This window comes from Phasianus colchicus, chromosome 1 (genome assembly GCF_987193195.1).
Source record: "Phasianus colchicus chromosome 1, bPhaCol1.hap1.1, whole genome shotgun sequence".
Lineage (NCBI taxonomy): Eukaryota > Metazoa > Chordata > Aves > Galliformes > Phasianidae > Phasianus > Phasianus colchicus.
This window is the reverse complement of record NC_143436.1, coordinates 81795793-81810061: the sequence shown is the minus strand read 5'-3', so window position 1 is coordinate 81810061 and position 14269 is coordinate 81795793. Positions and strand designations below refer to the sequence as shown.

The window sequence follows — 14269 nt, the reverse complement described above, 5'->3', positions numbered from 1 at the left end:
TGTTATGTTTTTGGATTTCAGTAAAACTTTTGTTTCTCACAATGCCCTTAGGGACAAAATGTCCAGCATACAGTCAGACAAAACATAATGCAATGGGTTAACGATTGATGGGGTGGACACAAAAGGTATAGTAAATAGGGTTACATCAGTCTGGTGATCAGTGGTGTTTCCCAGGGCTCCATTTTAGGGCCAGTTCTCTTTAAAGTTTTCATAAATGACTTAAATGACTGTAAAGTGTTTTGAGCGAGATTGCTGATGATACTAAATTGGGAGGAGCTATTGCCTCCATAGAGAGCGCAGAAGCCTTGCAAAGAGACCTAGACAAATTAGAGAGCTGGGAAATCACCAGCCAAATGAAGTTTAATAAGAGCAAGTGCCAGATTCTGCACCTGAAAAGGGGCAACCCTTGGCTGTACATACAGTCTGGGGAATAAGATGCTGGAGAGCAGCTCTGCTGAAAGATATTTGAGGGTCTTGGCCAACAGCAGATTGAACATGAATCAACACTGTGCCCAGGCAGACAGGAAAGCCAACTGTATCCTGGGTGGTGCATTGAGTGCAGCATTGCTAGCCAGCTGAGAGAAATGGATGTCCAGCTCACCATTGTGCTAGTACAGCTTCTCCTTGAGTATTGTGTGCAGTTTTGGGCACCACAGTAGAAAACTCTTAGAGGGTGCCCAAAAGAGAGCCACAAAGACAGTGAAGAGTTTTAAGGGGAAGATGTATGAGGAATGGCTGAGGTACCATCGTTTGTTCAGCCCAGAGAAGAGAAGATTGAGGGCAGACCTCATCGTGGCCTACAGCTTCCTCATAATGGGGATCATCATGAGGGGCAACACTGCTCTCTGTTGACTTAGGATATTCTATTATTCTATGATTCTACTGAACAGAAGTCCTTGTACTTTTCAGATGTAGCAAAATGACAGTAGTAGTTATACTCAGCAGATAGACTATATGTAGAAATGAAAGAAAATCAGATGAGTTCGGTGTCATAAATGCAGAAAAAGATAATAGCTTGGCTTGTAAACTGATTGTAACAGGCTGTGGATTGATGTTGCAAAAATGAGTCCTTTTGAAGAGGGTGGAGCATCCAGGTTGCCCAAGGAGGTTTGTGGATGCCCCATCCCTGGAGGCACTCAAGGCCAGGCTGGATGTGGCTCTGGGCAGCCTGGTCTGGTGGTTGGTGACCCTGCACATAGCAGGGGGGTTGAAACCAGATGATCATTGTGGTCCTTTTCAACCCAGGCCATTCTATGATTCTGTGATTCTATGATACTATGATAAAGTTGGTAGACAGCCTTTTCTGTTTAGAGTAAGTTCAGCTTTTAATTTTGTATCTTTAACATTTTACTGATTTGCAAAATAAATGTATGTTATCTATAGCACATATTTGAGTTATTAGGTAGATCAACAATTCAGAGATTTTAACTGTTATTTTATATATATTTTTAAAATATGTAGGTTTTTTATGTTCACTTCTGATACTATCACTGTGATTTTAGAGTACTGTTAATAATAAGTCAGATTATTATTGTGCAATGAATATGAACACTGAAGATTAGAGTATAAATATCTTTGTGAACTGAATTTAAAATTTACTTTGGTGTGCATGTCTTAAAAAATAGAATCATTATTTTGTTATCAGATCACAGAAATTCACTGTGTAAACCTTTGTAGTCGGGGAAATGCAAATTTTAGTCCCAGAAAAAGCTTTGATGTGGTAAATTTAGAGTTACTTACCTTATTTTTGACAGAATCAGCATATGACATGTCTAGGCTGGAGCTACAGCTCCTCCTCTAGCGTTGATTATTTAAAAACAAAATTAAAATCAAACTGCAAGAAATATGGGTAGCAAATGTCTATTAATATCTGATTAATTAACTAATCTAATATCTAATTAATTATTATCATTGGCAAATCAGAATTTAGGAGAAAATGTTTCAGTATGGAGTACAACAGTAGAGGTTTTCATACTCATGTGGGAAAATGAGTGCAGATGTTGACTATTAATATGCTGTGCAATCATAGTTTATCATGCAAGAAAGCAGCTGTTGTAGACACCTATCAATTTCAACTCTGATGCCTGTCTTTGGCAGAGAGAAGAGTGCAGATCCAGTAATAGTGAACATTTGTATTCAGACATGGTCAGCTTGACATCGTCCCCTTCTGAGGCATTTCATCTCATTCCATTTATTTACAAATCGGGACAATTTATCATGCTACCGATTCAGTGCCTTGATGGAAAATGTTTTAACAATGTAACTTTATCAAAGCTGTGCCTTATCACATATTAAAGTATGAGTATTTCTCATGTTTCAGAGAAACCTGCCAGCAAATTTGGACAAGAAAACCCCAAGTAGCTGTGAGGATATTTTGACAATACTTGTTTTAATAAATCGATATTCTCAGTAGACCTTCTTTTATAGCTCCTGCTTTATTTATACAGATAATGGCATTTCCCTGCACAAACATAGCCTCTGAAACTCTTTACCTTCTCCTTGAAGATTTTGAGTTCTTCCAAAGTACAAAAATTACAAGATGAGAAAAGTCTGTGTTGAAGAGGACTAGGATTTTTCTTTTTCTTTTTTGTTTTGTTATCCTATTTTTGTCAGGCTTATGTCAGAAAGTAATTTGTTGGTTTGATTGCCATTCCTTAATTTTTAAATATATATTGCAGCTTTTTTTTTTTTTTTTTTTAATCTTTTTTGTGTCATTGACCATTGGTAGAAATTACCTCAGTTTTCTTCTTCTTGCAAGCACTGATATTTTTCTTTACTTACTATCTTCGTATTTCTCCCCCAAAAACAAACAAACAAACAAACAAAAACCCCACATTCTTTTCATCTCTTTGTGTTTGTGAGTGAGCTAGTTTTTTCCAGTCCCTGATTCATTTGTTTAAGCTGATTTAGCAAATACATTGGGGTCCTGGCCCACAAAGACTTCTCTAATAAATGTATATATCTGATATTATATATATAAATATATATATTTTTGGAATGTTGATGTACTATTGAGTTTCAAGTATTCAAAATCTTCTGCTTGTATCGAGAAGTTTTGGGAAGTATAAAGAGAGGAAATATGACAGTGGACAGTCCATTTCCAGAATCACCTGGATATTTTCCTTCTAAGCAATGTGGTGCTTATACTCATTGATGCCAAATGGAGATAAGTACCTCTCTTCCCTTAGATTTTGCTCTGTAACAACCTTTTGTGTTCATTTTATCTACCTTAAAATTAATCTAAATGCTGAAATTGAAACAACCGTGGTGGGAAAAATAAAACATTGTTTTCCTGTTTAGATTAGTAAATTTGGTAAGCCAGAAGCTAAATCAGGAATGTAGAGATGCAGAAACAGTGTATGTATGGTGGTTCTCTTTATATTTTGATTTGCTTTCGAGTCTTCAAAACAACAGAGAACTAAAAAAAGTGTGATTGTTGCCATGAGTATTTATAGGATAGTGTGGAATAGACACAGCTTCTATGTCTGTTCATTCAGTAATGATTGTTCAGGTTTAACAAAATAAAAGCAAACGGTGCATCTCCTTGCTTAACCTCCTGAAGAAGATTTCTGCTTTGACTTTCACATTAGTGGAGAGCCAAAGATTTAACTAGTCTGGGGCTCACCCTTTCTTGTTCTACCTACACTTTATGTACTAAAACTTTGATGTGGCTGTACAGCACTTCTGAAACTCAAAAGAGGGAAAGAAGAAGCTCACGCAGTTTATGGATGTATGCACAGCCAAGTTGGATTACTCCCTGTTTTGCACCAGATTTCTTTTGTCCATTTCTACATGTATTATGATTTCTTTTAGGGTCCCATTTGGGCTGTACAAACTGTCTCTTCCTGAAGAAAGCATCGTGGTTCATGTTGTGCTGTGTCGTATTTGCAGCTATCTGAAATAGATCACAACAATTGTAGATCTTGACAAATATTATAGCAGTCATAAAACATAGTAATCCAGCCTCAAGATTCTCTATTGTCTCTCTTCATCCTGTAGAGAGAGGTTTGGATTATTAGAAGCACCATATTGCTGTCAGTTACCTAGCATATCCTCAGCATGAAAACTGTGCTTCAGCTGTGGCAGTGTTCTGGTTCTCTCAGATTCTACAAAGCATCATCCTTGGATGAAGGCAGAGATCTCAGTCTTTTTAATTTGAATTGCCAAGGTTTCTTGATTTTCATCCAAAAAGATCTAGAATTGGGTTATTATGAAGCTAATATTGTATGGCAGTTTCTGAAGGAGTGTCTTGCTTCACTGAAATGTGCAGATTTTTAGTAAATGGCACGGAAAAACTGGGATCCTAGAAGATATCTGCTATGTCTGTTCTATTTCCAGAAGTAAACAGTCTTTTCTTCAAATGCTAACACTCTTTGGATGTTACTCAATACTCACCAACTTTGCTTACAAATCCTTACTGATTTTTAACCCGTGTTAAATAATGTGTTTGTAAATTTTAATGCACATAAAAAATAAATGCTCGATACAGCTGGTATCAAACATAAACATAGTTTGTAGAAAGTGCTTGGTTAGAGTAGAAAAATCATAGTTCATGTCCATATACACCAAAAGGACATTATAAAATACAGCTTAACCAGCTGCTAGTTATTCATTTAATGTAATTTAAATGATTAACTGTTGTCTGTGGTGGAATTTATTTCAAAATTTGATAGAATAGTTATTTGGCCCATGGGAAGATTATAAAAGTAATATAGGTAATATTTAATGTATATCTTGCAAAAGATGAAGAGGAATACCTCTTTCATAAAATTTGTTGCTGAAAACTTTTCTTAAAAAAAAAAGTTGACTGTCTGATATTTGAGATGCCTTTCAAGACATTTATAATATAATAGTACTGAACTGAATGTAAAATAAAATCTACCTGTATTTTAGTGAAATTTTGTCAAACTCTAAATAATTTTCTTAAATTACAACATTTTTTAAAAAGTCTGTTTATTGAGGCACGAGTAGCTTTGTTACCAGCTTTTTTCTATTACTGATAGCAATTAAGAGTTCCTTTGTATTTTATATGTCTCTCCTGAAGAATGAAATTCTAGATTAACATGCTCCATTATTAAATGTCAAAAATACTGGTTTTTAAAGATATTGAGTATTAATACAAGTTAACTGAAATGTTTGGAAATGTTACTCATCTCTTTTTCTGGGGCAGAAATGAAATTACTGCATAATTTAACAAATAATACTTGCTTTTAAGAAGTCATTGAACGTGAAGGATTTTTTGTGTTGTACCCATGGACCTCCTGGAATCATTTAGTACTTAACAGATAATAATAAAACTGAAGCAGATGATGAATTTGTGGAATTGCTGATATCCTGACTAACAAGCTGTGAGCACTTTCCTGTTAAGTTATAAAATTATTTCATAATTTAGGCAACGCTGCACTGCCTAAGCAGAATGTGATGCATGACCTCAGCATCTTTCTTTAGCTGGATGAATACTGAAATGTCTGAATGAAAGTCTTAAAGTGAGTGTATCTTTCTGCTTCTTGATGTTATAAAGCACATTCCTTGGAGCAGTGGAAATGGTGAAGTCAAGCAGATTAAGCTCTAAACCACTTATCAGTTGAAAAGCCTGAGTCAAGATCAGGTGCTGTCATTCTCAATGCATTAGCACCCGTGTATTAGTGATTTTTTCTTTTTTCCTGAGAGATTGTATAAAGCATCTCTGTAAGGGTATGCATTGTTATGCATATAACTCTATTTTAAAAGTTTTGTGTGATGTTGTCCATGGAATTTTTCTGACATATTACTGAGTAAGACTGAAGATGAATCATCACTGGGTATCATCAAGCAGTCCACTTTATCTTCTGTGCCTTAGGGTTATATGTTTACTGTATCTCTTACTGCTTTTCTCCAGTATAATTGGAGAACTTGCAGAATGTTGACTTAATTTGATTTATAAAGTTGAGTACTTACAGTAAATCTGTGAATCAGAACACAATATTTAACAATTGTGAATCTAACTTGAAACAAAGCAGGTTAATTATAGAAAGCCTTTATTTTGTGCATAAAAAACTTCCTTGTTATGATCCTCATAATTTCATGGATAATCATTTCACCTTTTCAGTAGACATTTTCCATTCTTCGTTTCAGTTCTATTGATTTGTTGACCAACCTAAGCAAATTAAGTTTTGGGGGGGGAACCTTATCACCTGATAAAAGTAAAAAACAAGACTGCAGGACTGATGCATGAGAGCACAAAAATGGCCCAATTTAATAGCTGTACTTAGACCAAACTGAGAGATAGACAGCAGTATATTAACCGTGGACAGAAGAGCTCATCCTAAAGATCCTTGAACTCCTTATTTGCTAATGACATACAGAATTGTGATTGTGTGAAGTATCTGATATGAATAATTGGTCAGAAGTAAATAGGACTACCTTTAATTATCCTAAAAATGCTGGACAAAGTAGCTTTTCTTCCCTGTATCTGTGTTAGCTAAGTATTTAATGAAACTGTCAGATAAGAGGGAACATTAATTAATTATCTGTTTTCATCTTCAACAGAATTGGCCATATTTGAAGTCCAGTGGGCTTGGGGATAATATTCAATCTTGTTTCAAAGGTTTCCAGTAATGGCTATTTGCTGTTGCTGTTCAGAAGAGAAAGTGCCATGTGTATTCTCAAGCACTTTCCTGCCACGGATTAAGGTTTAATAGATTATTTTAGTTGTATAACTTTCCCATAGCAACTACAGGAGGAATTAATGTTTGGAAAAATGGCTCTCTATTTTTAGAGGCATTTAGTTTGATAGGTCTTTCGACCTTTTTTAGAAAGACTTACTAGGTGATTGCTTTTCATCTTATCTTCTGTTCTTACCAGTTATTCTTTGTAACTAGCAGTCGTAAGGTAAATCAGGACCTGGAAATCACTTACAAAATGCTAAAAATTCAACAACCACTTAAAGAAGTCTTTGCTGTAAGAAAATGTGAGAATTCTTTATATGAGATATATACGAGTATGAGAATTCATTTCTATTAATCCTGCGTAGAACTTACATAGACAGCTTTGCTTCAAGAGCACAAACAAAACTTCCTAAAACCTCCATTCAGCCTAGCATCAACAGATATGGTCAGACATACTGACAACCACAAGGATAAACAAATACCAACACAGTGGTCATGCTTACCTTTTAAGTTCAATATTTTTTCAGTGTAAAATAGTTGTAGATAGTTGTAATTTTTTATCTGTATATGCTGTAATCCATATATGTGGAGTTATGTACTGAGTATATGGAGATGTATGTAGCAAATACTGTGTTAAATATTAATATCTGAAGTCTGTGCAAATAGAAATTTAAAAATGGCTAAATTAAAGCTACCTGTCTGCTTTCTGTTGTAAGATAATGTCAGGCTTCCATCTGTGCATATAGGGGGCCAATGGATTGTATGTTTTACAGGCCCCTTTAAAAGGCAGGAAGTGGGATAAAATTTAGTTTTAATATCATTTTTCTTTTTATCTGTGTCTCTATATGGTGTTATGTTGGCACTTAGCTATGTTAAAGTGATTTGCTGTCCTGAGGGTGTTCCAAAATACATAGCCTTCTCATTTGTAGCTCAGTTTAGGTTTCTGTGACCTTCAGCATGTGTTAGGTCCAGAGTTAATCTCTTCCAATGTGTTCATTCACTCTGAGCTTTCAATCAGAAGTGATTATAAACCAGCTTTACAGATTTCTCAAAAACAACAGCACTTGTGAGTATAATAAATATACTGTTCACTCACATAAACAGATTACAGTTTGCACTTGTTGTTGCCTTTCTTGTTGTATCTGTGTTAGCGAGCTTCCTGAAAAAAAGGAAGCCTCCTGTAAATGCAAACTCTTACTTAATAGAATTTGTTACTGCCACAAGAAGTACAACCTCAAAATATTGAGCTTTCAAAGTGGCTGCTTAGCAACATAGAGCTTTTACAGGCTAGCAGCTAAATGGCTCCTTTTTGGAGAAGAATTTAGGGCTAGCTGGTTTCACACAAATAGCTTGTATGAAATCATTCCCCTTCATGCTATTTGCAAAATGTTGCTAAAGTCATTGCCTCAGAATTTCTGTTTTTCACAGTTTGCTTTTCAAGGTTTAGGATTGATTGAAATCAATCACATAGTGATTGTATCTGTTTTTCATTTCTAGAACAGATGATTCCTAAAATATCAAATATATTTTGACATAATCTTACAAAACTTATAGCCCTATGAGTGTTGGCATTGCTTTTCATATCTGCAGATATTTTGAGAAATAAAACAGCCCCTAAATTAATTGGAGTCAGAAAAATTGAGAAGTGTTGATGTAAATTTGTATACAACTTGTACTAATGGTCACTGATATTTTTTGTAGCATTCTTCCAGCTATCCAACTGCCATTAAACACTGCCTCTCTGTAGGTCGTTTAACCTGGAAGAAATCAAAGTTGCAAATCTTTAAGCCTTTATGTATCATAACTGATGTTCTGCTGTTCCTGTGATTGCTGTAATTTGTATGCATGAATGGAGAAATCTATGTCAAGAAAAATAAACAAGGCTGAGGTAATTTTAGACCAAAAGCTCATGCTTATTGGGTGCCCAAACGTTTGTCTGTATTTATAAAACACACTGCACTTAGCAGTGCTAGAGAGCAGCCAATCATAGCAGATAATTCACCTTTTCTTTGCAGAGGAGAAAAAAAGAAGCTCTTTATTTGAACAGCTGGATGAACTCAAGACATAATGAATCTCATTGTAAAACTGAATACTTCTATATCTAAAACAAACAAGAGAAAAACAATGCTGAGAGTTATTGTTTGATAACGCAGTTGGCAGTGAATCCACAGTGCACAGAAGGTCATATGGCTATGATTGGATTTCAGGTCATTTTTAAGGTACTCACTGAGATCAATTATATGTGGTTAATAGCGTGAGGGTTATGAGGGGGACATTATTTTTTATAAAGCAATTTAGAATTCTTAAAAACTATGAAAAGTACGATTGCCCAGTTTGCTAAGGTAATTAATTACAGTTTGTCACATGCAGGTCCTTTAAAAAAAAAAGTAAAATAAATTTAAGAAATAATAGAATGCTGTATGCTTTGTACTGTATGAAAGCAGTCAGCAGTCAGAAAGCACGAGACTGTGTGTGGTTCTGTTTTCCATACCTTAAAGAAGATTACAAAAGTTATAAAGCATGCAGGGAAAAAAAAGATCAGAACTACTCAAGATCTAGCAAAACTAGACATGATAATAATGTATCTTAGAGTTTTGTGTTTGTATTCATGATGGAGATGGATAATATATAGCCTGATCACTGTTTCAAAGTACCTACAGCAGGAAACTTCTGCTAATAGAAAGTTATTTAATTTAGCATTGAAAGGCATAATGTGATCCAGAAGCTTGAAACTGAATCTACATGTATTGATTCTACATATAGCATAACATTCTTCATAGTGAGGATAACTGAAGACTGGAGCAATATATTTCAGAAATCGTGGATTCTCTGTTGTTTGAAATGTTTAATGGAAGATACAGTATCTCATAGAAAGAAAAAAAAATTACCTGGAAACCCATTTGAAGTACAGAAATATAGGACTGTGGCATTTGCTTTTACCAGAACATGCACTGTCATTACTGTACTGGGAATAAGTGTATGAGAGGCTTAAAGGAATTCCAGGAAGGAACAGTAAAACTCAATATTCCAGGAACTGCATATGTCTATGTCTGGAGCTGCAGATCTAGATGATAAACTTTGATGTTAAGGCAACATTATGTTTTCATAGCTGTTATCTTTTGACAAAGTCATTCATCGTTGTATATTTTGACAGATACAGCTGATTAGCCTACTGTCTGCTTTAGCTAGCTAGTGACGTGATTGAATCATCTGAGTATTTTATTCACTAGCTATTTAGTTGAATACTTTGTGGCTTTTTAAACTGATAAACCACTCAAATCACTCAAGTCAGCAGTAGGTCTTCTGCAAGAAAATGCTGTCCTATATTCAAATAACACGCTAAACCACTTTTACAGTTGGTTTATGTAATAGTGTATCACCAGCCCACAAGCATCTGCTCTTAGAGTGCTGCATATTGAGTAGAAACTCAAACATGTACTAGTCAGTGCAAATCAGATGACAGGACATCCTTCAGGCAGCAGTACTACTTCTACTGTGTACCCCACAGCTGCACTCCCTTATCTGAGGGAGTAGGCAAAAATATTAAAGGCTAGGAGAATGTGTTGGATTTTTTGTTATTATTCAGGGATGTTTTCATACTTCAAACTGATACCCTTTTGACGGTTGAGGAAAAAGATTCAGATGACTCTTCAGCTTCTCCTCTTTATATAGCTATAGGAAGAACCTGAAACACTGTAAACAGTGTAGTTCAGGGGAGTCCATATGTGATTCTTGTAACATGAATAGTATGTTGAAACATTCTCTGAAAAACTATTGCATGCAAGTGAATAGAGTGCAAAATACCCTGTTTCACAAATTCAGATTTTAAAACTAGGATTAAATGTTACAGTGTTATTACTGTCATGCCTGATTCATGTGATTCCGGTTGTACTTGTTTCACTGTGAGTCCCAACAGACTCAGACAGTTTTCATCTTTTTCTCTTCTATGTATAAATTAGTATAATCTGGCATGTCTGTAAAGGCCCCTGAGAGATCCAATACTGATAAGAGAGAATAGCCAGTGACTGGTTTTTATCCTTGAAAATCACGATGTCTACCTTAAGGTATTCAAATCTATCAAAATTAGTCTTCTCTTCCAGTATTTTCAGAAATATTACACTCTCTCTGTTAGCTAAGTCATTATTTAATAAAAAGGCAAAATAAAAGAATAAATTCAGTCCAAAGCCTTCATTGTTACTACTTCTGCCGTATGTCCTAGTAGAGTACACTGGTATGAAAAGATTCATTGAGGTACAGTTTATTCCTCCATGCTTGGCAGCAAAGCATAAAGTTTGCAGAAGATAAGATGAAGTGCCAAGAACATGTGCCAAATCATAATATGTCTTCAGCTCCTTCTGCTGGAAGGATCTCAACACAGCTCCCAGAATGTTTGAAAACCACCATCAGTCAGTGATAATGCTTCTATTTAAGTAAGCATTGGTCCTTACTTCAGGGCAATTGGCCAGACTGAAGCAGACAGCATAATTTCTCTCTCATTTTAGTAATTTGTGAAGTATTTCAGGATGAACACTTAGGCAAATAGATGTGAATTATTGGAGAGTGCTTTGTTTGTTTGGGATATGCTGAATGAAATAATTGACTTTGTTAGAATGTTTCCCAGAAAGCTTATTTAGCACGATACTGATGCTGAAAGTTGATAGCTGCTTACTTGGGGCAATACCAGCATGATTTTCATTAAGGGCAATCATTAGCTACAGTCATGGATTTATATTGCATATACTGTTTAAGTTAAAGTCATAGAATGATGCAGAAGTTCAAGCTGGAAGGGACTTAAAAATCGTCTAAATCCAAATCCCATTGGATGAAAATTTCCACTCAGTTTGAAATCCACATGGGAATTATTTGTTCTCTTTTTTGGATGATTGGTCTGTTGGTTGGTTTGTTTTGGCAGTAGTATTAATTCCTTTTCCATTACAGAGAATATAAAAAACGAGTACTACAGAGAAGTAATTCAAAATGGATGGAGGAATTACTATCAACCCTTAGAATGTATAATAGACTACTATATATCTTTATTGTTCATTTAAAATAGGTTGTTTAAAAGATATGCTGCTTCATGCTGTTTTAATGGCTGTGATTTTGCTCAGAACTGCAGTTTGAGAATAAGTGGCATATAGAGTAACTTAGTTTTTTCATTGTTCTTACTGTCCATGGAAATTGCAACTGATACAACGACCCCAATCACACTACTTGATAGATCAAATTCTCAGCTACAAAACACTCTTTTACAACACAGTCACCACCATTAGTTACGCATTTTCTCCAGCGATGAACAAAAGCCCACATGCTGCACTCATAAAAATCTGCTCCAGTGGAGGCGACCCACTGTTGCTACTGCCACTACTGAAATGCACCACACACTGCCTCACTGCCTCCAGAAACCTTGACTTCCGTACCACCAATATCCACCTCTGACTTTGTGGGCCAACATAATAAGAGCAGCCCTCATATGCTCTTTTCCCTACAGTTTTCTAGTAGACCATTTGGGAAAGTGCAGAGTAGAACTCAAGTCTTTCCGGGTCAGATGTCTCCAATTAAAATGCTTCTGTAATGACTGAAAAAGGAATTTGTTGATACTTTAAAGTTTTAGCCCTCTAATTTACTAATCTGTAGGGTTTACGTCTTTGTACCTCATTTCAGAATAGTCTACTGCAAGTTTCTTCAGTTTTGAAAGGGAAAGTAAAGATCATTCTGTTCTGACCTCTGCCTTCAGTATTGGTAGATCATTGGCATTTTTGTGCAGGATTTTACGGTCTGGTCATATACAACAAGGTAAGCCTTATCTTGTAAAATCTCTTTTTCTATTTATTTCATAATGCTTGCTGTCATTAATGCATATGGAGGTGTTTCACCTTTTTCATATGACAATATTACTAATAAGATCATGTTTCATATTCCTCTTTTGTTTTACTTACTGTCTGGTAATTTTCTGGAACAGCAATTTATCACTGAACTTTATGACTCTGACTGGAAATGCTATAATCTAACTTAGGGAGATCTTAATTTAGTGCACAAAGGAGAAGACCCAAAGAGAACAGATAGAGAACTACATCTGTGATATATCTGGGCAACAAGATGTTTCTGCAAAGCGATACATCAGTGTTAATTCTGAGTAACCCAGTTAAGTTGCCACTGTGGTTTCACTTGGGCTAAGAATTGGTCTAGGCAATGTAGTTCTTAGCTGGACTTGGTTATCTCTGTGTAGTACTGTATTGTACTGTATTGATGAGACAGAGAAATAGCTAGTTGCATGTGAGCTTTTTACATAAGTGTGAAATGACTAATTGTAAAAACCTTTCTCTCAGATTCAAAAAAGAAAGCCTGCTACAGAACTGCAATGACCTTAGTCCTAAGTTATTAACTAAATAATGTTTTCGTAAGTACAAAAAACTGATACATTCATGTGTTGTATGAACCAGTTAGGTGTTCTAGAAACTGAAGAGGCATCCTGCTGAATTTTTGTAATTTGTGCTTTTTTTTTTCTCAGAGGAAAAAGAACAGGCAGTAGCAAATCACTCACAATTGCACATGTTTCTGACTGATGGTGTTGATACTTAATTAGAGCAGTGGGAAGGCAGCTTGAATTCTTTCGTTTTACAGAAAGCAAGAAGAATTGAGGTTAATTAAAGGTTAATTAGAGATTAATTGATAGTTCGGGTTTTTTTTTTTTTTTTTTTTTTTTTCCTGTCTTCTGGTGATAACAGAAATGTTAGAATCCTTGACTTTGATGACAACAGATTGGGTAGGCCTGGTGTTGATTGCTACTGCCAACATGAAAGTGGTGCTGCAGTCCTACAGCTCCAGTTCTTAATCAATGAGGTAAGTATATATTTACTTGGATTCTTCTATGTATGTTTAGTTGAATAAGGCAATGGGTGTATTGTAATTCAGTAATACAACTTTTCCCGTTGACAAATTGTGCCAACAAGTAAGTGGCACACATCCAGAGGACGTTCATCATGCAGACTTTTAGAAGACTATTCTTGTGACTCATGCCAGGAAAACTATAATGTTTATTTACATCACTATAAAGTACTGAACAAAAGGTAGTCAATACATGAATGTTTGCAGATAGATGTAAAATCCATTCAATTACTGAATATGCTACACAGTTCTGTTTCAATAGCAGTTAATAAATGACTTACTTTTTTGTGTGGAAAAATATTGATGGTAATTATCTAAAAGCTCAATAGTTGTGGATATGCTACTATTTGCAGTAAAAAAGAGCAGCTGCAGGGATCATCAATCAAATGAGCATGCTTAGCCTTTCTACATGGTTTGTCAAAATCATGTTCAGATGATGTAAAGAAACAGTATGAGACTATGACTTGCTCTATGCAAAAGGTCTCTGGAGATAGTAATGCTCAAGAAGACTTGCTGAGCCTATAAATCTACTCAGCAGATTGTTTTCAGAATCTCATAACTTGACAAAATTATAAGATAGTCTTAGTTCAGTTTTCATTAGTTTTCTTCCCTAATGTATGAAAACACTTTTGACAATTTCAAATCCTCAAAGCTATTAGAGCTTCTCAATTAAAGGGTTTGGGTTTTGATGTTTTGTTGGTTTATTTTTTAAATCTCTGAAGTATTTTTGTTCTGAG

General features: G+C 35.3%; 1 protein-coding gene across 7 annotated transcripts in view; it reads left to right on the top strand.

Annotated features, from left to right (window-relative positions):
• Positions 1-14269, top strand: part of STXBP5L (syntaxin binding protein 5L) — a 184332-nt gene that overhangs the window by 48918 nt on the left and 121145 nt on the right. For all 7 annotated transcript variants that reach the window (XM_090150135.1, XM_090150141.1, XM_090150125.1 and 4 more), the window contains exon 3: positions 13406-13487. In XM_090150135.1, coding sequence (XP_090006261.1) covers positions 13406-13487 — 82 coding nt within the window. The remainder of the gene's footprint in view (positions 1-13405; positions 13488-14269) is intronic.